The sequence below is a fragment of the Eleginops maclovinus genome, chromosome 20, assembly GCF_036324505.1.
Source record: "Eleginops maclovinus isolate JMC-PN-2008 ecotype Puerto Natales chromosome 20, JC_Emac_rtc_rv5, whole genome shotgun sequence".
NCBI classification, from domain to species: domain Eukaryota; kingdom Metazoa; phylum Chordata; class Actinopteri; order Perciformes; family Eleginopidae; genus Eleginops; species Eleginops maclovinus.
The window spans coordinates 18,782,647-18,808,028 of record NC_086368.1 but is presented as its reverse complement, the minus strand read 5'-3'; the positions used below and the strand labels follow the sequence as shown (position 1 = coordinate 18,808,028).

The window sequence follows — 25,382 nt, the reverse complement described above, 5'->3', positions numbered from 1 at the left end:
TTACCTTAATTTTCCTTCCCTATTGAAGTCTTACTTTAGTAATGTGATAGTAGACAAGATTAGTTTCATATGTAGCCTGTCATTGTGCAAATCTAAAACTAACTTTTTAATAACGGTTTTAATGAGGATAGTTAATCTCTGCATTCATTCAGACAAAACATTTTTTGTATCAATTAAGGGGCACATCGATTTTTAATTATTATTCTGGCTTTAATCACACTCATCTATCTTTTTCAACAGCACTTTTAAATACAAATAGTTGTTCAAAATGCTTTGCAGGATAATAAAGCATTTAAATAAAGTAGCTATGTAGTATCAAAGCATCATTGTCATACAGTATACCAATAAGATAACAAGGAATCTTATACAATAAAATATTTTATGTAACAGAATAAAATGTTTTTTTAAAGAGAATATACTTTAGGTTAATGCAAATACCTTGGGAGGAAATATACAAATGTCCTTCTTGGGTGCTAAACATCCTCCAGTGTTGCATGCAAATGTATGCATGCAAAACTGAGGTGAATGCAAAACAACAAAGCAACAAAACTAATTTTCAGCTTGTGTTTGTAGGCCTCCTTCAACCAGTGAAGTGGCAGTTTTCACCTATGCATGCCTAGACTCATATTTTATCTAGTAAAGATTTTGAAGGAAGTTAATCAAATGTATTATGCTGTTGAACTGAACATTAATGTATCCCTATTGACATGTTTGACTCCTGTGAAAAATGTTCAGTCATGACCATGTTGATTTAGATTAGAGATTATTTTTACTCTAGGACTACAGAGGATTTATAGAGAGCTCTATCAAATGGTGCACCAATAATCACATGTAGCTCAATATCAGCAAAACAAATGAGCTACTAGAGAAACAGGTAGTCCTGGTTGACATCCGGGGAGAGAATGTGAAGAGGGTGGACTCATACAACAAATATACGTAAGTACCAAATAAAACGTTTTTTTTTAAATCCGACCTCTGTTCACCATCGAGTACAACAAGTGTTCCCATCATGCAGGTTGGTACTTATTAGTGGTTTCTTAACGGCATACAGATAGGGTTAATGATGTATACATTTTTGCTAATTACATCATAAGCCGCCCACAAAAAGTAACATTTGCAAAGTGATAAAATGTGAGGTGTGCTGTAATAACAACTCGGGGGGTGTAGGCAAAAAGGTGTTTGATGTGCTCCCCTCCTGCCAGATGAGCTAGAACAAAGAGAGTCAAATAGCAAACCACAAGCAAATATCAGCAAAATTCCCCCGGAAAGATAAACACCTTCCATGACATGCATGAACACACACAAACGGGGCAAAGTGAATTTTCACATGCCATGCTTTACAAAAAAGACAACCGAAATGCAAAATAATTTATGTGTGGTACATTTTTATTTTATGTCCACTTGTCCACTGATGCAGTTTCAGGTTAACATTATAAGGATCCTTAAAAACAATTTGCAGTTACTTGGTATTACACCAGATGGCCAAGGTGGGGCGGGACCAATTGAATCCATTTTGCTTTAGGTGTTTCAGGTGAGTTTGCATACAAAAACTGATGTCTGGATACATTTGCACACTAGTGTCATCCGTCTCATTTCAGGGCTCCAGCTTAAATTCATCATGACAGCACCTTTTAATTTTCTGGTTTTTAGCTGTTTGTTCAGACTGAGCTACAGTGAGGATACAACCGGATGGTTTCAGAACATTTCTATCAATCTCTTTAATTTGCCAGGGGACATCATGCTCGGAGGGCTCTTTCAAATTAACCTGCTCTCAAGTGACCTCAGTCAAAGGGTGGAACCTGAAAATATCAGCTGCGAAAAGTAAGAAAATTGAATGTTAGGAAATTAATAAGCCAGTTATTTGTGATTTTGCACCAACATGTATACTTAACTTGAATAATAAAGCTTATTTTTGTTATTTCTGCCTGTGGTTCCACAGCTTAAATGAGATTGGCCTGGGCCTTGCTCTAGTAATGAAATATGCAGTGGACGAAATCAACGCTAACCAAACTCTCCTCCCTGGCATAAAGTTGGGGTATGAAATCTATGATACATGCAGGGAATCTGCCGTCATCGTAAATCCCACCATCTCTTTCCTCACTGCAAAATCCAACAAAATGCTATCTGTGAAGTGTAATTACACAAACTATGAGACCAGCATCTCAGCTGTTATCGGTCCAATAAGCTCGGAAATGGTGACGGTCATAGGAAAACTCCTGGGATTCTTTCTGATGCCACAGGTACAAACACCCCAGCCTGATTTAACATTTCTTAAAAAAAAATATATTCCAAATCTTCAAAGTGAGGTTGAAAAGTCCACTCTACAGTGTTTCACTATATGTTTAATATTTTTATTAACTTGTAAGATAAATATTTTTTTGTCCTTCAAACAAGCAGAAAGTTCATTTGATTATAGGCATACATTAATTGTTTCTCCTTTTAATTTGTTTAGCAGTGTAGTTTTTGTTACTGCCCACTTGCAGTGCAAATTCTCCTGCAACTTCAGTCAATTTGCATTGAGCCTAATACATCAACATCGGAGCATTGCTGGATAATCGTAATTTGTAATTTTAAAAAAAAGTGTTATAATATGAGTTTTCTTCCTCCAGGTTAGCTATGGCGCCACCAGTGAAAAATTCAGTGACAAATATCTCTACCCGTCATTCTTCCGCACCGTGCCCAGTGACAAATGGCAAGTAAATGTCATGGCGCTTCTGCTGAAAGAGTTTCGGTGGAACTGGGTGGTGGTGGTAGGCAGCGACGAGGAGTATGGACAACAAGGAGTGCAAGAATTCTCCAAAATAGCACAGAATATGTCGATCTGTGTAGCCTATCAGGGGCTGATTCCGGTGTACACTAAGCCTGGACCAGCAATCAATACCATCATCACCAATATCGAAGAAACCAAGGTTGGAGTGGTCGTGGTGTTTTCTCTCGCAGAGCCAGCTGAGAACTTTTTCAAAGAGGTTGGTGAATTACTTAAGAAGAGTATTGCATGGTAGTGGGGGGTTGTTTATATGTATTTAAGTATAATTGATCCAATCCAATTTACCCCAGGTCATCAGGAGAAATGTACGGGCTGTGTGGATTGCAAGCACAAGTTGGTCCATCAATAGTCGACTGACTTCCCTGCCCAATATCACAAACATTGGCACCATCATTGGATTTTTAGACCAGACACAGACTCTGGAGGAGCTCACTGCCTACACACAGGTGCTGCTAACCAAACTGAGTGAGGAGAGGGCAAACATGTCCCCTCCAGCATCGAAGTCCAAAGTCAATTCTAAAAATCCCTGCCCACAATGTCGGAACTTGTCACCTGCTAACATTAGCTTGGTGACTGAACCTGCAGTGAAGCGCACAGCTTTCAATGTGTATGCTGCAATCTACTTTGTGGCTGAGGCACTGCACAACCTGCTGGGATGCAATTCAACTGGCTGTGTGAAGGAAACCAAGATCTATCCCTGGGAGGTGATCTATTTTTAATGGTTTGCTTTATTGGTGATACACATTTTTAAATTAAAAAAGGGTATTAACAACACTGAAATTAATTTGAGGAACTATTTTTTTCTTTTGCAGCTGTTGGAGGTTTTAAGGAATACATCTTTAAACATAAAGGGCACACATTTACAGTTTGACAGTAACGGCAACCCAAACGTAGGGTATGATATTATTGAGTGGGTCTGGAATGCTTCAACTGTAGACTTCATAATTGTTGGAAGCTTTAAAGAAACACTGTCCATCAAAAAAAACCTCTTGAAATGGCACACTCCAAACTCTGAGGTAATAATAAATAAATGTAAATGTATTTACACTGGAATATGTATATTTTTAAGTATTTTGGTTCAATCCCAAATGATAATAAACTGGTTCTGGTTTCTGTAACTGTAATGCAACACATTTAGCAGGTTCCTCAGTCCACCTGCTCGGCAGCATGTGGGCAAGGCCAGGTCCGCAGGGTCAAAGGCTTCCACTCCTGCTGTTTTGATTGTATTGACTGCTTGGAAGGCACTTTCCAGAAAAATGAGGGTAATGTGTTATCTATAAAATACCTGATCCTTGTATGAACGAATAGGGCTCCATTATTTGGGTGGTGTTATTGGCTTTGCTGAGAGCTTGTGCTTTTTAATGCTAATCACGACAGCAAACATGAAGAAAGAGAAGGTTTTTGAAACTGTGTGAAAGTGAAAAAAAAATGCCTAAGAAGCTAATTGACATTTTCACACATTTTCATACGTAGAGAATTTATAACCTTGGGACAGACCAGTGTAAAGTTTGCCCTCTGTCTCCCCTGTTCACTGCTAAGCTTACCTAGTCAGCTGCTTAGTGTTATTTCTTCATTCATGATGACGCAATCAAACCATACATCAGATACTATAATGGTTTGATTTTATTTTTAGATGGAATTCTTATTAATTAAACCAATGTATTAATTGTGCTTTCTGACTTATAGATGACACGCAGTGCACTAAGTGCCCTGATCGTCAATGGTCTTTAAACAAGAGCACTTCCTGCATTGATCCCACTTTTGAATTTTTGTCCTGGAATACACCTGAGGCTCTGGAGTTCACGCTGGCTGGGGTGCTGCTCCTCATTTGTCAGGTGTCAGTTGGGGTTGTTTTCGTGAAACATCGGGGGTCTGAAATGGTAGCTGCCTCAGGGGGAACCCTGAGTTTGGTAGCTCTGCTAAGCCTGATGGGAGCTTGCCTCAGTCTGGTGCTCTTCCTTGGGCAACCAGGGGACCTGGCGTGTCGTCTTCAGCTGCCCCTCACCTCCATTTTCAAGACAGTGGCCCTCTCCATTATCACTTTCATTTCATTGCAGGTGGGGAATGACATGTGAAGTGCATTACGTTGCTGTGGTACAAATAAATAGTGCACATTGTAATGAGACTGCAACTCTTCTTTTTGAACAGATACTCTACGTAACAGAGTTCCCAAAGATGGCTGCCTCTCACCTGCATATACTAAGAGGCCCTGGAATCTGGCTGTTTGTGCTGGTCTGCTTTTCTGTGCAGGTTGCTCTGTGTGGCTGGTTTGTGATGGAAGGGAACACACTGTCTAAATATGTGGCAAACATGAAAATACTCTTTGTGAGATCGTTTCTGTCATGTCCAATGTCCCCCTTAATTGGATTTGCCCTAATTCAGGGTTTCAACGGTACAATGGCTCTTATCTCATTCATGTCTACCTTCATGGCAGCAAAGCCTCTTCATCAATACAACCTTGCCAGGGACATCACGTTCTCCTCCCTTATCTACTGTGTGATTTGGGTGACCTTTATTCCAATCTACATAGGCTTGAGTCACAAGAACAGATCTATTGTGCATGTGTCTTTCAACCTGGCAAGCAACTTTGGGTTAGTGGCAGGTTACTACTTCCCAAAATGCTACTTGCTGTTAAGAAAACCTGAGCTCAATACAGCGGAGCACTTCAGTACCTTCCTAGAGGGCGCCCCACTAACACAAGCTCAGGAGGAACCACAGCCGCAGGAAGAGCCAGGGAAATAAAGTACATTAATAAAAACAATAACTCAATGAAAGAATCTGTAACACATGTTGTAAAATGAACGTTTGCCTGCATTATAAATTAAGAGTCTTGGCGGTTTAGGCTTCAGTGTGAAACATTTTGGACACACGGCATGATATTAACGTGATATGTAACCATTAAAAACGTAACACACATATATTACTCATACAAAATATGTATTACATTTAATAACTTAAATGTGCATTTTGTAAATATTTAACATCATAAGGTTAAACATTTCTTGTAAAAATTGCAAACACTTAAAAAACATACCAAAAATAACAATAAAGAGCCAATAAAAAAGTAACAACTTGTTTTCTTTGAATTTTTCTGCTTGTCCAGCATGGTACTGCGATTGCAACAATTTATCAGTCTCTTCACATTCTCTTAATAAATAATTGAAGTGATGTCCTGCATGTTTTATTATCAAAATACATCAAAAGGTGGGCCTTTAAGCACTCTCAATGCAGACAGACATATTATAACTTCAGTGGAATAATAAGACAATGCTTTTTCTATATAAAAAAAGCCCTGTATTTTAAACAAATAGTTTTATAAAGTCAGATGTTTTTAAATTGAAAATTCTAAATACTTTTCAATTAAAAATAATTGTCCAATTGGCCAGTGCAGTTTAACCAGCTGATATGGAACAGGAGTTACTGATATGGAGGCTATTGAAATGAATTGAGACTTTTTAATAAGAAAAACTGAATTTTTATTGAAATATTTATCTAAAATAGAAGGTGAACTAAAGTCCTACTTGTTAACCGTAGCTATACAATGCTGCATTGATTTGTACACTCTTGGTTATATGACATGGAAGCTATTGACAGAGATCAAGAGTTTTAAATTAAGCAAAATATTTGTATATATATTCAAATCCCATTAAAAGAGATGTGTTTTATTTATTTACTTTAGTGATAATATCTGGTATAAATAAATAACTGAGTCACATGACATGAAAGCTATTTTTTTTTAAAAAGGAATATTTTCTATTCAATTATTCATGATAAACCAATTCATCAGTCATCAAAAAAGTGTGCCACATGAAATGTATTAAAATATTTGTAAGTGTGCTGATCTTTCATTTAATTTCCATTTATACCACACATGGAAATGTAGGTTAATATTGTAAGGAGAATTTCAAATTATTTGCACTTTCTTGGTATTACACCTTCAGGTGGCCGGAAAGGGGCAGGGCCAATTGCACACACTTTGCTTTGGGGGTTCAGGTGAGTTTGCATACAACAACTGATGTCTGGATACATTTGCACGCTGGTGTCCTCAGTCTCATTTCAGGGCTCCAGCTTAACTGCATCATGACAGCACATTGGACATTTTTCGTTTTGTGCTGTGCGTTCAGACTGAGCTACAGTGAAGATCAACCCGGATGGTTTCAGAACATTTCTACCAGTCTCTTTAATTTGCCAGGGGACATCATGCTCGGAGGGCTCTTTCATATTAACCTGCTCTCAAGTGACCTCAGTCAAAGGATGGAGCCTGACAATATCAGCTGTGAAAAGTAAGAAAATTGCATTTTAGCAAAATAATAAGCTGGTAATTTGTGAGTGAGCACCAATATGTCTAATTCACCTCAGTATTATTTATTTCTGCCTGTGGTTCCACAGCTTAAATGATGGTGGCTTGGGCCTTGCTATAGTAATGAAATATGCAGTGGATGAGATCAACGCAAACCAAATTCTTCTGCCTGGAATGAAGTTGGGTTATGAAATCTATGATACATGCAGGGAATCTGCCGTCATCGTGCAGCCGACAATGTCTTTCCTCACTGCAAAATCCAACAAAGCGCTGTCTGTGGAGTGTAATTACACAAACTATGAGACCAGCATCTCAGCTGTTATTGGTCCAATGAGCTCGGAAATGGTGTCGATCATAGGAAAACTCCTGGGATTCTTTCTGATGCCACAGGTTTGGTTACAAATAAGTCTTGTCATTTGTCCCCGGACATCAACGCCCCAGGCTACTCTGACTTTTCTTCAAAAAACATTCCAAATGTTTCAAGTAAATTTCCAAAGTGAGGTTGGAAATTCAGCTCTAAAGGGTTTCATAAGATTATTTGTCTCAGAGATACAGCCTTAAATTGTTTGACAAAGATGAATACTTGCTATCCTACAAAACCAAAATTGTATTTATTCTTTCGTAAAAGTCAAACCGTAATTGTTTATCACTATTTTTTTTAAAAGTATAGGCAACGTAACTGCCCCCTTGCAGTGCAAATTCTCCTGCAATATTAGTAAAAGTGCAGTGGGACTGATATGTTAACATTGGAGCATTGCTGTGTAATGTCATTGTGTTAAAATTCAAAAGTGGTATAAAATGACTGTTCCCATTTCAGGTTAGCTATGGCGCCACCAGTGAAAAATTCAGTGACAAACTTATCTACCCGTCATTCTTCCGCACGGTGCCCAGTGACAAATGGCAAGTAAATGTCATGGCGCTTCTGCTGAAAGAGTTTGGGTGGAACTGGGTGGCGGTGGTGGGCAGCGACGAGGAGTATGGACAACAAGGAGTGCAGGAATTCTCCACCATAACACAAAATATGTCTGTCTGTGTAGCCTATCAGGGGCTGATTCCAGTGTACACTGACCCTGGACCAGCAATCAATACCATCATCACCAATATCCAAACAACCAAGGTCAGAGTGGTCGTGGTGTTTTCTCTCGCAGAGCCAGCTGTGATCTTTTTCAAAGAGGTTGGGGAATCACTTTAGAAGACAAGTATTGCATGTAAGTAATAGATAGTTTATATATATGTCAGTACCAATGATCCAATCCAATTTACGCACAGGTCATCAGGAGAAATGTACGGGCTGTGTGGATTTCAAGCGCAAGTTGGTCCATCAAAAATCAACTGACTTCCCTGCCCAATATCCAAACCATCGGCACTGTCATTGGATTAATATACCAGACACAGACTCTGGAGGAGCTCACTGCCTACACACAGGTGCTGCTAACCAAACTGAGTGAGGAGAGGGCAAACATGTCCCCTCCAGCATCGAAGTCCAAAGTCAATTCTAAACATCCCTGCCCACAATGTCGGAACTTGTCACCTGCTAACATTAGCTTGGTGACTGAACCTGCAGTGAAGCGCACAGCTTTCAATGTGTATGCTGCAATCTACTTTGTGGCTGAGGCACTGCACAACCTGCTGGGATGCAATTCAACTGGCTGTGTGAAGGAAACCAAGATCTATCCCTGGAAGGTGATCTCTTTGGTTGTTAATTATTTTAAAGGTGGTTTAAAGGTATTAACATTATTGAATTTAATTGACAATCTTTGTTTTGCAGCTGTTGGAGGTTTTAAGGAATACATCTTTAAACATAAATGGCACACATTTACAGTTTGACAGTAACGGCAACCCAAACGTAGGGTATGATATTATTGAGTGGGTCTGGAATGCTTCAACTGTAGACTTCATAATTGTTGGAAGCTTTAAAGAAAAACTGTCCATCAATAAAACCCTCTTGAAATGGCACACTCCAAACTCTGAGGTAATTTTAACCATTTTTTAAAAAAATGTAGAAACAGTTTGGTACATGCATACTTATGTATGCGTACGTACGACGTATTGGTGGTTAAATCCCAAATTATATTATTTATAGTTTTGACTTCTGTAATTGTTACTATAACAATTCTTACTGTAATGCAACACATTTTGCAGGTTCCTCAGTCCACCTGCTCGGCAGCATGTGGGCAAGGCCAGGTCCGCAGGGTCAAAGGCTTCCACTCCTGCTGTTTTGATTGTATTGACTGCTTGGAAGGCACTTACCAGAAAGATGAGGGTAATGTGTTATTTTTCAAATATCTGTACCTTAAATAAAGGAATTTAAAATATTTTTTGGGGGATTTGCTTGTTCACTTTGGGAAGAGTTAGATGAAAAAATGTCATATTACTCTCAGCGTTTGGTCGACTAGACATAATATTTGGTCAACCCTTTTCACTATTATCTGACATTTTAGAGACCAAATGATCATTAGCCCTATTCTTTACAGTAAATATATTGCTTTAAGGATGATGCAATCAAACCATGCATCAGATACCAGATATTATTTTTATTTTTTATTTCGATTGTATTATTGTGTATCATACTAAATGTCTTGTTGTGCATTCTGACTTATAGATGACACGCAGTGCACTAAGTGCCCTGATCGTCAATGGTCTTTAAACAAGAGCACTTCCTGCATTGATCCCACTTTTGAATTTTTGTCCTGGAATACACCTGAGGCTCTGGAGTTCACGCTGGCTGGGGTGCTGCTCCTCATTTGTCAGGTGTCAGTTGGGGTTGTTTTCGTGAAACATCGGGGATCTGAAATGGTAGCTGCCTCAGGGGGAACCCTGAGTTTGGTAGCTCTGCTAAGCCTGATGGGAGCTTGCCTCAGCCTGGTGCTCTTCCTGGGGAAGCCAGGGGACCTGGCGTGTCGTCTTCAGCTGCCCCTCACCTCCATTTTCCAGACAGTGGCCCTCTCCATTATCACTTTCATTTCATTGCAGGTGGGGAATGACATGTGAAGTACTTTACATTCCTGTGGTACAAATAAATAGTGCACATTGTAATGAGACTGCAACTCTTCTTTTTGAACAGATACTCTACGTAACAGAGTTCCCAAAGATGGCTGCCTCTCACCTGCATATACTAAGAGGCCCTGGAATCTGGCTGTTTGTGCTGGTCTGCTTTTCTGTGCAGGTTGCTCTCTGTGGCTGGTTTGTAATGGAAGGGAACACACTGTCTGAATATGTGGCAAACATGGAAATACACTTTGTGAGATCGTTTCTGTCATGTCCAATGTCCCCCTTGATTGGATTTGCCCTAATTCAGGGTTTCAACGGTGCAATGGCTCTTATCTCATTCATGTCTACCTTCATGGCAGCAAAGCCTCTTCATCAATACAACCTTGCCAGGGACATCACCTTCTCCTCCCTTATCTACTGTGTGATTTGGGTGACCTTTATTCCAATCTACATAGGCTTGAGTCACAAGAACAGATCTATTGTGCATGTGTCTTTCAACCTGGCAAGCAACTTTGGGTTAGTGGCAGGTTACTACTTCCCAAAATGCTACTTGCTGTTAAGAAAACCTGAGCTCAATACAGCAGAGCACTTCTGTACCTTCCTAGAGGGCGCCCCACTAACACAAGCTCAGGAGGAACCACAGCTGCAGCAAGAGCCAGGGAAATAAACTGAAGTTATAATTACAAAATCTCAAAGGACAGTATATGTAACACATGTTCTAAAATGAACACTTGTCTGCCTTATACAGTATGTTAAAGAAGGAGTGAGTAACATAGAATAGGGTGATTTGGGCTTAAATATATGCTATGAAACATGATGTACACCCTGCTATAATAGTGATGTAATATGAATATTTAACCAAGAAAAAGTAACCAACAAAGTTTAGAAATAGTGTGCATTTTTTATTCCTCCAATAGCATAAAGATTTCAAATGTCTTGTTAACTTTAAAAACCTTTATGCAAAATACCTATATAACAACAAAGGGGTATGATGTTATGTCCTACTTGTCCTGTGTAGTAGTACAATCAAACAAAAAACTGTGGAATTTTGTGTGACAATAATCATATAAAATATAAAGCAAGCAATAAAAAACTTAAGAAGGTGTGTCTTATGTGTCCAGGAAGAAAGAAATGCTGAATTTTTATTTAAATATTCATAAAAAAGGAAAGGTGTACCTATGACCTACTGATTGACTGTAGTAATACAATACTGCATTGATTTGGTGTTTCTTGGTCACATGACATGGAAGCCATTAAAAAAACATGATTATATGAATATATTTTTAAATCAAATAAAAAGAGCATGTCATTCGTTAATTATAGTAATATGATCTGGAATGAATTTGGAGTATCTGGGTCACCTGACAAGTTTCTATCAAAATACTTTTGATAAATCCACTAATGACACATTAGTCATCAAACGGTTTACCTCCTAAGATTCATCATAATGTATTTAGAAGTAGGCCATTTTCAATATTATGGGCAATTTAGCACAGAGGTATTCAACATAAGTTTTGTGTCTCTCGAAAGGGTAATTTATTGATGGTCCCTAAGTAAAACCACTGTGGTTAATGTCAGAGAATGTGTATTGCGACATGCTTAAGAGATGCTTTGCGACAGTTGGGGTCGTAAAGGAGGCAGGCAATTTACGTGAGTCTATGTTCAGACCATAGACTGTATATATATACAGTCTATGGTTCAGACCGTGACATGTGTTAATAAAAAGCTACAACTACAATAACGAACTCTCATTATTCAAGAAGGAACTAATACGTGTATTACAGTTAAAATGGGCATTTCACTTTCTAAACAGCTGAATGTTTTTTTAAGAGGTGTTGTGAATAGACCCACGCTCTCCTGCACTCAACCTAGCTGTAACCAATGAGGGACTGCTGCTCCCAGGGCACCTAGCAACGGTTGCTAACAACTCAGGCTGCTGTGAGCCTGTTGTGTGTCCTGGGAGGTGACACTATTACCTTTAAAACTGGTGAGATACAATTAAAATTGTCCTTAAAAGCAGAACGTATTGGATGCTTTTCATATATTAGCTAACTTTAAGCAAGCGTATTATATAAAGTCTTGCAGCTTTGTTGTAGTTGTTTAGTTGAGCTATCAGATCCCTATGTTCAAAGAGTCCTATGTGTTACCTAAGTGTCTGTGGAAATAAACTAACATTGTAAGTGATTGTTAAGGGCTTTAATTAGCAGCAATAATTGCAAAATAATCTAGGAAGATTGATATTTGAAAATCAGTTTCAATGGTTCTGTTGAGCCACTGTGGAAATTAAAAAAAATTGAGTCAAGAAAACTGCATTGCAAATTTGGTATTTGAGGTTTAATAGGCTGTAAACTGTATGTGATTTCATCAAATTAATCCAGGGAAACGTAGATTGAACATTTGATTTAATTACACACATTGTGGAGAATTACACCGTTTGTCCCCTTAATGTATTATATTAACTGGATGAGCTCAGAAACATCGAAGCCATGAATATGTGTTGTTCAATGTAAAGCTTTAATATCGTTCTATAAGCAGTATCATCAAATAGACAACATTCAAATATCAAAACAACATGTACTGAACTGTAAATGTACTGTATGTTCCGTGTATATGATTAAAGCAAAAAGATAAATACATCTATTTAGCATTTTCTCACATAGACTCTACCAATTTAAAGCCACTGTGAGACAAATTTGATTGAATTTTGACCTTCTATGTTAAGTCTTACTCTAGTGATTTACTATGCAAACAATTTCAATGCCAATCAAATTCCAGGCAATCCAGAAAACATTTCAAACGTATTTATTTAAACTTATATTGGAGGCAGTATCTGAGACTAAGATTGAAGAAAGAACCCTAATCATCCCACAGAGAGGAAATTTACAGTCTGCATTTGACCCATCCTAGTGTGAGGACCAGTGGGCTGCCATTATGTACGGCACCCGGGGAGCAGTGTAGGGAATGTGACCATCCAGTTCGCAAGCCAAGTCCCTAGGGACTTTGCCACCAACGCCTTATAAGCTAAGACTGATCACATTCTACGGTCACATGACAATGGCAGTTTCAGTTTCTGCATAAAGCCTCATTTCACTTTGTATTTGTATCCGAAAAGCACAGTGTAACCATGCCTCGAGGAAGATCGGTCACAAGTGCCCGCTCAGATGGCAGTGATGTGGATATTGATGGTACAGGTAATGTTGGTTATATCGCTTTTATTTACTTGTAGAAACTCCTCAAGTAAAGTTATTATGTCTGTATGGTTGACATAGATGTAACATGCATGATTACATTTTTCTTTAAAGCAGAATCAGAGATAGCCAAACTGCAGAGGCAGTTTAGGATCATGGAAGGAGATCGGCAGGCCTACACCATTCATGCCCGGGAGCAGATACGCAAACAAAAGTGAATAAGCAGCACTCTTTTATCTCACTAACAGTGAATGTGTGTGTTTTTTAAAAATATATATTTGTCTGATTGCTTGTTTATGTGATTTGGATGAAGGCAGGAGTTAGAGAACCTGCTGAAAGAGCAGGAGGAGCTGAATCGAAACCTTGGTGCTTGTAAGAGCTTGTCTCGCCAACAGCAGGACAGTGAGGACACCCAGAGTCTTCGTGTACTGCTGGAGCAGAGAGACATGTTAGAGGAGGAGATGGTGAAAGAGAAGCAGTGTCAAAAAGAATTAGAGAAAGAGGTGAATTAGGTGTTAGCCATACAATATTTTACATTTGAAATGTTCCTATATTTTTGGTTAAAAAACACAGTTTATTTAATGCATCTGTAATGGGGGCAGGTTGCAAATATGGAGTTAAAGCTGGCAGAGCTGAGAAAAAGAGAGGTCAGTGGTGGTGATACACAAAGCTCTGAGGTACGGCGGACTCAGAAGGCCATACGCACTTTGGAATACAAACTGGACAGAGTGAGTAATGAGAAATCATTAGATCCAAATACCTAGAAACAGATAGATTCCTGCATAGTATAATTTAAAAGTGTTCTTGTTTTTCTATGTCTACATTCTATCATTTGAAAGATCATCCATGTTCTATGTCCTGTCCAGTCTTTGACTCGCTTCAATGAGCAGCTGACAAAAAACTGCCACCTGAGAGAGGAGCTGCAGACTCTTCATATTGAGCGCATTCGTTCCAGCAACTACACAACAGGCTGGACAAGGTAAGAGGTCATGTAACAGATGATCCATAGACAAGTTTTCAAACTGTTTTTAAACATGTCTCGGCACTGATTCTGGTATATTGTAGGAACTTTACGAAGTCCGCAAGAAGATCGGGGAAACTGTCAACCTGTCCACTGCTGCCTACGATGCCAGGTTAGATTTGAGACAGTTGTTTGCGCCTAAATCAGTATGATGTCATGTCATGATGTTGGTTGTTGAATGTCTCATTTGGAAACCTTTGTACTTTAGGGTAGAGGCTCAGTCCAAGATGACGATGATGAGGGAAAAGGCAGTGAAGGACCTGGCCCAGTACAACGCTGAGATGAAGGAACTGGAGAGGGTCATTGCGCATGAGTGCACCCTGAAAGAGTTTATGTCCACCAAGTGCAGTGAGAGGAGCGGGCAGGATGAGGGCACTGAGCTGGGACACAGACAATGTGAGAAACAGACATAGTTTGCGCAAAAAATTCTCTTATGACATAATTTAAATGTATGATAATGATAAAAGTGTAAGGGATAATAAATACTGGTGGAAGTGATAATGTAATGTTTACTCAGCAGAGAATCTCACCAATTATCATTTTGTGCCTGGTAGTGTTAATTTAGTTTTTTTATTTAGTCTTCGTCTTAGTGCTTGGTCAAACATCCTCCTGTGAGTGCTCTATAGCATTGCTTAATTTCTGTTTATGCTCACCAAAACCGGGTTTGATACATATTTGTCCTCATGTCTATAAGTAACATTGATTATATTTATTGATGGGTATATGGTTCTTTTTCAGTGAGAAAATATATTTTAAAAACTCTTTTACAATACCACAACTGCTTTTTAATGGAAAAATATTATAATTGACATACTAGCAAAAAATTATTTAGGATTTTACACCAGATATTGTTGTATTACAGCAGAAACAATCATTTAAACAATAGGAAGAAAACAGTGTTAATGTTCCTGTTGGCTTGAAACAGTGCAGTCAGTCCTTGAACACCGCCATAGAAATAAAAGGATCCTTTTCACAGTGATTGTTAACTTGTTTCAGCCATTAGGAGTAATAATACAAATAGAAACATCTACAACAATTAATAAAATATAAGACTTTGATGTACAGATTCATAGCTGTGACATTCAAATTCAGAATTGTATTTTTTGCATGTAAAGTAAAGTTTAAAAATATGATGACAGATATTCCAAGCTTTTCTTGGAACTCTTCGACATTTATAATTGCCCTAACAACAATGATAGTAAACATTCTGATTCTGATTGCTGGCAGTGGCTGTTATACAGCACTCAGGAAATGATGGTGATGCTGCTTGTCTGTCCCAGTGTCAGAGCTGAAAGAGCAGAGAAGGATGGACTCAGGAGAAGAGTCGCTGGATGCTCTAGATGAAGTGTTCCAGAGAATCGAGACTGTGACAGGGGAGGACAACTTGGACTTGCTGGTTACCAGGTTTATCCAGGGTAAGTCTGACCAACACAACCGGAATACTTCACTCTCATTTATACAGTGACACAACAGACCTTACAATGGGCTCTGGAACCCATCATTATTATTACTCAAAAACGTATTGTTTATTTATAGACAATGGCACCATAATGATGGTCATATTTGAATGACGTTACATTACACCTAAATAAACGCTCTGTTTGAAAATTTTGAAGAAAAAAAAAACATGTACTTATTGCTATCTTGCTGTGTAGTTGAAGACCGGAACTTTGCACTCTTTAACTTTGTAAATGAGCAAAACAATGAGGCTGAAGCACTGAGGGATCGGATCAACCAGGTGAGAAGGTTTTCTCTATTTACTAATTTCTTCAGTTCTTACCTAAAAGGACTACAATGTCAGTTTTCTCAAGTCTAAAAAATAAATTAAGGTTAATGAGATAAAAATAGTATCCTGTAGTATTCAGTGTGGATACATATTGTAGGTTTATATCATTACCTATATATTTGCATTTCTATCTCTTACTGTGTGAATTTTCAGACACAAGCAGAGATAGAGCAGTTTGGAGTAGCAAGTTTGCAACAGGAGCAAGATCATCGCTCTCTGCTGAGAGACATTGATGAGCAACAAAAGGAAACCGAGTCTCAAGCTGAGGACTATGAGAACCAAGCCAGCATCATGGGCAAAATCCTGGACCAGATCAAAACAGGTTTGGCAATCATTTATTAGGTCTGTATGATTCCAGTTATTTTCAAGGTAACATGATGCTTTAGGGCAGAACGTCAGCTGAACATGTAAAACTCTGTCTGCAGGCAGGCAAATAGTTTAACGCATATTGAAAACCATGTCCAAATGTGATGTGTTTTTTACATGTTTCAAGCTAAACATATTTTCCCTAAATCAAGTTATATCAAGTTAAATTATTTTCAGGCAGTGTCCCAGGAAATTATGAGGACATCTCAGAGTTGTTAAATTCCGATTGTTCTGAATTACTCACATATAAGCATGCTTGCTTCAAAAGGCAGCACATTTGGCTGGATATTTATCTCAAAACTGATTGTTCTCCCATCTCCCAGGAGTGAACGGCATCTTCTCTGAAATGGAGTGCGATCGCTCAGTGATAGAGGATATGCTGGGATCCTCTACAGGGATCAGTGAGAACAACATCATGTCTTACCTGGGCCTTGTGGAACAGAAAACCAACGAGCTTCTCACTATACAAGCCTACCTCACTTCTAAAGTAACCTGTCAGCCTGTAGTCCTGTTCTACCTCTTCTTTCATGTTGTACATCTGCCTGGAGTATAATTTGCCTTTCTATGTGTGTCTCTTAAAGGATCTGGAAAAGGACTACAATCCAAAAGACTTAGCCAAATTTCTTCTGGGTCAAAATCCTGAACTTCTTCAGCAGAGTGTTAGCATAAAACCTGCCCTTAACAGGTCAGCCTCTTATCTGTTCATATTCATGTGTTTATAATTAGAAATGAATTCAAACACGTTGAACACGTGCCAGATGATTGTTTGTGTTTGTTGGACTCAGTGTGGAGTATGATGCCGAAGAGTCTCCTGTAACTGATGAGGAAGAACGACCACTTTCACAGGGGGAACTTCGCAGAAAAATTATAAGAGGGGTCAGTGCTATTACTACACTTAAGTGATTATTTACACTTTATGTTTTACTTTTTCAAAGGAACTCCTTCTTCTTCTTGGTTCACAGGTCCTGAAGAAGGAGAGTTCAGCCCGCCAGGCAGCAACCAAAGCCTCAAAGACAAGTCAGCATTTTGATGGCAGATGATGCTCGCTGGAAGACCCACTAATCTGACACAGTGACCTGATCAGTGGTTTTCATTGTTTACCGTAATATAGATCAGTGGAGGCCATGACCGCTGATGGTACAAGCCTGATTGGCCATGTTGCAGCTTGCAGATGTTAACCATTAAAGCCTAATTATGTTATGTGTATGTCACCTTTTATGATGAATCATTTGCATGGCCTGTTCATGGCCTGTATCTTGTTGGGATTTGTTAAGTTGGTACTAATTAGGTTTGGAGCTATAAAGATGTCTTTTCAGATTCTGGTAACCAGCTGTCCTTTTGATGTGGGACTTGCCATCTGGCTTTGACTATACAATCTGGTCTCAGTAAAGCCCTCCTGCACTAGCAGCGCGTCATTACATGAAACTGCTGCGATGCTCAAATGAAAAGGTGGGGGGCAGCAGAACCTTTTGTAATTCTAATTGGTATGCTGAGACTGTTTCCAAAAACGAGGCGAGGAGCTTGTAGTGCTTCACTGAACACACTTCTTTTTAACACATGTTGTTGGGTAGAATAATAATGATTTTTTTCTCTCTCGTGTATGTTTGGATGATCATACTCATCTATTCCGATTTCGGTGATAAAATCAACGTCATTTAAATAAAGTGTGAACTTCCTTTTAAAATGAGTTGTCTGTTCACTTGCATCAGAGTTGTAAACAGTACCTTGCCATACCTTACCATGCTCATTCAGTAAACAAGATTTCATTAAGGCATACCTTATCATTTTCATGGATCAGAAGCATCTGTATATTTTTGTTCTAAAACAGTCCTGCTTGTAATTGGCAAGGATTTCTTAAAAAAATTACTTTGATCCTCAGAAGTTTCAAATGTCATCTTATTTAAACATCCTATAACAAGCCTGTGTTGGGGGGAAGATGGCAGTTACTGCTGCGGAGAGCGACTTCCTCTCTACAAAAGAGAACTTCAGGCTGGGGAACCTATTTTAAGACACATATTTTTACTTGCAGTGAAACAATTAACAAAGGGGATTTCTATATTTAGGTTTTAAAGGTCATACTCATGCCATTGTACCTTTTTTTATCCCATGCTGTCAAGATGATATAGATGTTTGAAAAATAAAGTAAGCATTTTTTTATTTACAGAAACACATATTTTAACAATGGCCAAACGTTTCTTTGTCAGTATTCAAACCAAAAGTGTACTGTGTTTCGTTGGAGTCTTAAAACAATAAAAAGAAGAGACAGTGATTAGATAGAAGTGTACCTGTCTGAACAAGAAAGAGATATGAGTCATTGTGTTAACTATCTAGCTTGAGTCGTGTGGTTTTCATTAGCTTTTCTGTTAATTGTGTTTTTTCCTGGGGGGGGGGGGGGGGGGGGGTGAGACGGCAGCAATTTTGGGAAGTAAAACTGCTACTCTGTAAACATTTAGGACTTACAGAGTAGACCAACTTGGTTTGCTCAGGATAATCCCCCTTGCAGTCTGAACTGTGTGGCTATGAAAACAGATTATCAGAGATAAAACGGCGCTATGGAAAAGCAGAGGGGTGGCGGTGGTGGGAGATGAGATGGAGGAGGCTGCGTTCTTTGAAATACTACTCCCACTTAGCCCCCTCCACTCCCAACAAATTCACTGTGCACACGGCTCTCTGTATTGCCATAGAAACCTTCCTTTTAATCACAACAGAAACCTCATTTCCTACTCCTGACAAAGAGTGTTCACTGCCTGTAGAGACCGCCTTCATCAGCCATTTACAAGTCCCACCTCCTGCAGGCTGTACCTACCAGCAGCAGCAGCAGCCTTATTTACCCTTCCCTCTCCATATAAGCACATTTTGAACATTTTTACTTCCTTTAGCTATCCTTCCAATTTTTTTTATTGCTCCATTGGCCTCATAATCTCTTATCATTTAAGTCTTCATTTGTTTGTATATGCTGCAGGCTGTTGATAGTTTTGCCTTTAGTTCAACTCATCCTTATTACAAAAAAAAGGAATAAGCCAAAACCTTCATGGAAACACGTCCACACCCAACTGCACAAACAAAAACATGCATGTACAGGTAGTATTTCTCACATGAGAACTAAGAGTGTTTGTGGTCTGTTCCTCATCAAACTGTTACACCTTATCAACTGCAACTCCTTGTCCTGTTACTCCCAGCATTCTTCCGGTTTCGATCTCCAAAAGCTAAAGCTTTAATTCTGACTAACTCTTCTTTTGTCTCAAGCAAGTTAGTAGTTAATTATTGATGGTTTTGTCCATTATCATTTAAGGCAAAGTTTCTAGTTTAACACTCTCCACTTCCTGTCCCCAGTCTGGTTCTGCTTTCGGACTAAGTGTGTTAGCACTTGTAAAAAGCCTTGTTCCTTTTATATCAGACAGGACTGTTATCTGGACCCAGCAAATACCCTGTCCTCTGTCTCCCGATCTGTCGTTCTCTCTCTCTGTTTGTTTATTTGGGACCTTTGCCAGGTATTTCCCCAGCCAGTCTGCCTGCACCCACAAGGCTCCCTCCCCTAGACGCATGATCCTCCCCCTTCCCAACTCTCACGCCCTCCCACCCTGCCATGAATGTTGCTAAGCAACATTAGAGCTGGTACATTTTCCAGCCAATCAGGTTAATGAACACATTTTCTAAAAGGGGTTGATGAAGGAAGAGCATGTTGCTTTTTTTATGTGTTTAGCTTTATTCTTCAATTATGGGTTACAGGTAATTTTGGCATCTCGCTGCACATACATGCTTCAGTGAGAGAAGTGAGCCTTTGATTATTTTCAGTGTCAGTTCCTCCCCAGCGTACTAGCAGTGCACCACTGGGTGGCAGCATGATCAGTTTCTCTGTTTCAACACTGGCTGTAAGATTTTTCTCACTGCTGTTGCTAAGCAATCCAGACTCCAATGCCTTACCTGTGAAACATTTGTGATTTTTATAGATGTCCCTGACACCATTTTGTCTTAGTTTTCACCATTTTGTAATGGAATCTATTCGAAAAGGGAACACGTTTTTGTTGCACAATCAAATATATTCACTTCCAAAATATATGATTATAATTCAGATCACTGCAGAGACAAAGAGTGTGGCTACAGAATGAATGAAATACCCACTACAGCAGACTACAGCTCATCTTGCAGGAGGCAGGAAATGTGCTCTTGAGTGATTAGGCCAGCGGCTCTTGTCTTCCACTTTGCCAGCAGAGGAGAGATCCATATACTTTCTGTGCTGATATGATGTGTAGCTTCCTGTTTACTCAGTGTACAAACCTATTTGATACAGGCCGTCTGCTGTGATGTTTCAGACATAATCCAGCTGATGAAGTCACATTGAAATGTTTCTTTTTCTCTGATTAGTTTTCTCTTTTTTTCACACTCTCCAGGTCCCTGTGTCCCTCCCCCTCCTTGATCCCCCAGTGTGTGAGTCCCTCATCTGAGCTTTGGTTGCTGTGCAGATGGCTCTTTGTTGGTGCTTGACAATGGGTCTAAGGTCAGTGTGCTTCATGCCATCAACACACTCAAACTTCTTCACTCAAGCTGTCTCGTTACTTATATTTTTGTTTATCCAAAATTACTCTCCAGAAAACAACAGGGCTGCTTATGTGTTCACGGTTATATTGTGGTCTAAAATTAAGAGGAAGTTAGAAAACCGCAGATGTAGCATAGAGATAGCCAGGACCTCTCAGAGTGTAAACAGGTTACCAAATATTATCATGTTTTTAGCAATCTGCACTACACCTGCAGGTAATTTCTTGTTACATTCCTTGTTTCTTAAACATCCCTTTGTCAGTTGAAAAGAAGCGTTGATGCATTTCTGAAACAAACCACAAAGCAGAATATCAGATCAGCCAGAGAAATACAAATGCAAATCTACCATCTGTTCTATGATCCCTAACCAAACCTTGTTCATCATTCAAAAGCTAATGACAATACTTACACATAGCTTAACTTTTAATAGTAATTCACAGGATAACTAAGTATACAATGTAAATTCAAAATAGAAAACAATAAAACCGTTAGAAAAGCTTTCTCCAAAAGATAAGCGCAGATTACACATAAAATAAAACATCTCTTTTCAATGAATAATGCAGCAGGCATTCAAATAAAATTGAGATTACACACTCTTTTACCATCCTTAATTCAAGGATCACATGTTTTGGGCTGATATCCATACATTTATAAACCATGTCAGAAAAATGGTGTTATGTTTCATCTTTGCTTGAATATGTTTTCTCATACCAGGCCTTCAATGTAGTGGGCTGTGAGGTCTTCAGGCCAGTTTACAGCAGGAAGGAGCAGGTAGACTAAAAGGCGGGAAACTAGGAGAAGGAGGAGGAGGAGCAAAAGGAATTACTGGAAATTTCCACTTCACTGGGAGAGAGTTGCAGGGGTGGAGCTACAAGGGGTGAAATTAATAAGGTAGTACTGTTGAACTTAAGCAACGCCAAGGGAAAACTTGCTACTCTATTTTCTGGTTCTGGTGTGTTTATGTGGGGGTGAAATGATCAGGTTGTCAGGCTGACTTGAAAAAGGCATCAAAAAGAGTGCAAGGCATGCAAGATCTATTCAAATCATTGTTATTTGAGGTTTAAAAAGCAAGATAAAACTTAAAACATCCCCGATGCCATGATAATTTAGCACCGTGTAGCTTGAGCTCATATAACTGTATCAATAGATGCATATTGTTTTACAAGGATTTCATTTTCTTTGTGTATTTTTGACAGTGAAATGTATTACGAATGTGTGCAATTGGTTTTATATGATGTATTATTTTTACATTAGGAGGCGCACAATGCGTTCTGACAGATGATATGTTATGTATATGAATACCAATAAATACAAACACATACTGTACACAACTTCCTCATTTGGTCACATTTTAACGACCATCATGAACTTAAATCCAGTTTATGATACATGCTTTGATATTTCAGCCTATGTTTTGCATATACAATTTACAGAACATGTGCATTATCTTGGCTTCTGTAATGTGAGTACATGATGCATTTACACATCATATTTGTCATCCTTTGGTCCATCTGTTCATCCATTTATTCATTTTTCAGCAGCTTTTTGAGTCAAGGTCGCTGTGGCAACACAAACAGTTTCAACCAGGTGACCTTTTGCCAGCAGTTTCTTCCAACACCTCCATCAAGCGCTCCAATGCCAGCTTGGAGATATAGTCCCTGTTGTATATCATGAGTCTGTTCTGGGTCCTGTTTTTCATTTCTTCAGCTGCTTGTATTCCTAATATAGGTGAGGGACAGTATTCAGGAAGAAAATTTAAAAGTGGGCTGGAAGAAGCTGAACTACAGCAAAGCTTATTTGAAAAAAAGGAGAAACATTGTTTTGTTAAACAAAGCTTTAAAAGAGCAGTTCAAAATACTTTTTTTAATTATCAAGCAGACAATTTACATGTGATAAACAATTGTAATAAAATATAAATCATAGCTCCCATAACAGCAAAAACAAATGTCAAGCACAAAGATTTAACAGAGCTAACAGTTGGGTTTGTGTGTGGACACGGCAATCTGCAGGAAGTGATGAAGGTGCTCATTTTTCTGAGAGGATCAATCAAAGGCCAGATGAGGTTGTAATAGGGCTGTATTCGGTGCAAGAGCCACAAATTGCAAAAGCCCACTTGGCTCAATTAACCAAAAATGGAGCCAGACACAGCAGAGTTCATGACCCAATTTTATCAGACTTTGGCTGCACCCTATATCCTGCCCATGATTATCATAAACTAGGAAACACCCGTTTGGAATTGGTTTGATGTTGTGACAAACATTGCTCGAAATCTGAGTGTCAAGACCAAAATTCTTTGCTAACGGTAAACAATAGATTTTGCATTTTACAAATTCTTAAAGCACCGTCAGACCCATCCATGCAACATTGAAGAGACATGCCAACCACAACAGCCCAAACACTCCAGAGCCGCAGGATTACAGGATCTCGTTGCAGCGGGCCTCTGCAGAGCTTTTTGTTTATTTTGTGATTCTTCTCAGATACAGATTTTCATATGTCATGCATCATGTAAATTAATTTTTTAGTTTTCTACACTTAGCTTGTGTTTTCAATTTCTAATACTTTTTTTTCACTGCATTAAACGTTTTAATTTACACACATTTAATATAGTGAGATTGTTTTTGTTGCCTACTTTTATACTATTTATTGTTTTATTTTTATGAAACTAATTCATTTGTCTGATGCAGAAACATCCCAATACAATTTTTTTATTTTAGAAATGTTATTGTTTGTGATGTCAAAATGTGTGTATTTATGATTTGCAATCAGGGAACCATCAAACATCAGACTTCGGTCCCAAGGGTTCTGCTTTGTAGATTAAAGTTAAATACATTGGTTTATCCTACTTTTAAGTAGAAACTTTATTGAGCCCTGGAATGCGAACATATTTACTTTACTTTCACATACCCAACCATAATTGTATTCTTATTTATTTATTTGTTTGTTTATGCTTATTATATTGTTGCTGTGTTGTATTTTGTTTCATTTTCTTCTTCTGTCTTTGTATCGTTATCATTGTTATACAGCATGAGCCTCGGGGGGTCTTGTGGCGGCACTTTCATTATTGTCAAAAATGACTCGGCCTAATTGTGTTAATTATAGATCCATGACTTTCTCCCTTACAGTGCAATTGACTGAACATGCCACTGAGAAGCCAACTTTATGTTGTCCCTGTACTCTGCAGGACTTGCCTGAAAACCAGAGAAAGCCAGCCAGACCGGGCAGGGACACTGCTGTTCAAAACAAAAGAGCACAGTTTGCCCCCACCAATTCTTCCAATTATCGGGACCCTTCCCCCGCCTTATCCTGACCTCTGCTTAGGGATGGGCCCCACTTTGCCGCCCCTAAGCATTGGCATTCCACAAGTCAGGTCAGTCCTTTGTCCTGAGGAAATTAAGGTGAAATTAAGGTGCTTTACTTCCCATCCCATATCCTTTGACCTGTTGAACATGCAATGTTTCCGCAGGCTATGGGCCCTGATGCCAAACATTTCATTAACTTTCAAACTAGGGTCGTTGTGAAAACAAAGAAGCTTTATTTAATACAGTATGGCTTTCTGTGGTCCCATAACTTGGATTGGCTTTAAAAAGTTTTTCGGTTCCTACTTCTGGAAAGTTTGGCAAACACATTACTAGTTGTTGGCAAATAAGAGGTTTACAAAAATCACCACATAAATGACAGCTCTTTTCCAACTTGTCCTTGACTGCCCTATTTGCTGCAACTGTTTGGTTTGCCTTTTTACCTGCATACTGAAACAGGCGGCCCATAGATGGACTTTTTTTTCTTTGTAACCGATTGGTGGTGCGTGGAAACATGTTGAGCTAGGCAAATAAGGAAAAAAACGACAGGAAATGATCTCACAAACACTCCCCCTCACTCCCTCTCCCTCTGATTGCTCCCATTTTCCAGTCAGAGTGAGTAATGCCTTCTGGTGCTTTTTAGTCTGCTCCTGTGTTCCTCTTGTGGATGTCCCAAAAACTATAACATTGTGGATAACTGCTTCAATGCTGCGCATAATCCACCCTCTGTTTCATTGTGATTGTCATTTGATCATTGTACCTGATTAAATTTCACTTGATACATCAGAAGCTTTGGGAATATTATGATAAGTATTACCAGAACATTTACAAAAATTGTTTGTTTTTAGTTCACAGGATGAGGACCGAAGAAGGACATTTCATTTTAAGCATCAGTATGCACGGACTACTTTAAAGCAGATGTGTGTTTCAGTGGTTGGAGTCAAACTGTGGAATTGTCTACAGCATGATTTAAAGGGTTGTATAAATATTTTTCAGTTCAATAAAATGTATAAAGAAAGAGTAACTTAACTTTATGAAGTGGCAGGTAATCTGTTTCTTTAGATGATTGTGAATTACTGTGTATGTCGCTTGTTTCTTTTCTCACGTTACTGTCAGTATTTGTTGTAAGTA

General features: G+C 38.8%; 3 protein-coding genes across 3 annotated transcripts; all 3 read left to right on the top strand.

The window, feature by feature from the left end:
- Positions 1-1,590: 1,590 nt before the first annotated feature.
- LOC134883216 (taste receptor type 1 member 3-like) lies at positions 1,591-5,815 on the top strand. The gene is made up of 8 exons (XM_063911485.1): positions 1,591-1,821; positions 1,940-2,240; positions 2,610-2,966; positions 3,058-3,471; positions 3,580-3,783; positions 3,909-4,029; positions 4,454-4,824; positions 4,916-5,815. The coding sequence occupies exons 1-8, from the start codon at positions 1,619-1,621 to the stop codon at positions 5,507-5,509; spliced, it is 2,565 nt and encodes an 854-aa protein (XP_063767555.1). The 5' UTR covers positions 1,591-1,618; the 3' UTR covers positions 5,510-5,815.
- A 1,032-nt stretch (positions 5,816-6,847) lies between these two features.
- Positions 6,848-11,090, top strand: LOC134883375 (taste receptor type 1 member 3-like). Its single transcript, XM_063911707.1, has 8 exons — positions 6,848-7,050; positions 7,157-7,457; positions 7,885-8,241; positions 8,337-8,750; positions 8,836-9,039; positions 9,210-9,330; positions 9,670-10,040; positions 10,132-11,090. The coding sequence occupies exons 1-8, from the start codon at positions 6,848-6,850 to the stop codon at positions 10,723-10,725; spliced, it is 2,565 nt and encodes an 854-aa protein (XP_063767777.1). The 3' UTR covers positions 10,726-11,090.
- Positions 11,091-11,886: 796 nt separating this feature from the next.
- Positions 11,887-18,082, top strand: odad1 (outer dynein arm docking complex subunit 1). Its single transcript, XM_063911444.1, is given in 16 exon segments — positions 11,887-12,045; positions 12,966-13,249; positions 13,361-13,460; positions 13,560-13,749; positions 13,849-13,974; positions 14,113-14,191; positions 14,194-14,225; positions 14,312-14,379; positions 14,476-14,663; positions 15,548-15,682; positions 15,923-16,005; positions 16,207-16,375; positions 16,743-16,906; positions 17,001-17,104; positions 17,205-17,295; positions 17,382-18,082. Coding segments are annotated over 15 exon segments (1,674 nt in total). The 5' UTR covers positions 11,887-12,045; positions 12,966-13,182; the 3' UTR covers positions 17,460-18,082.
- The last annotated feature ends 7,300 nt before the right edge of the window (positions 18,083-25,382 follow it).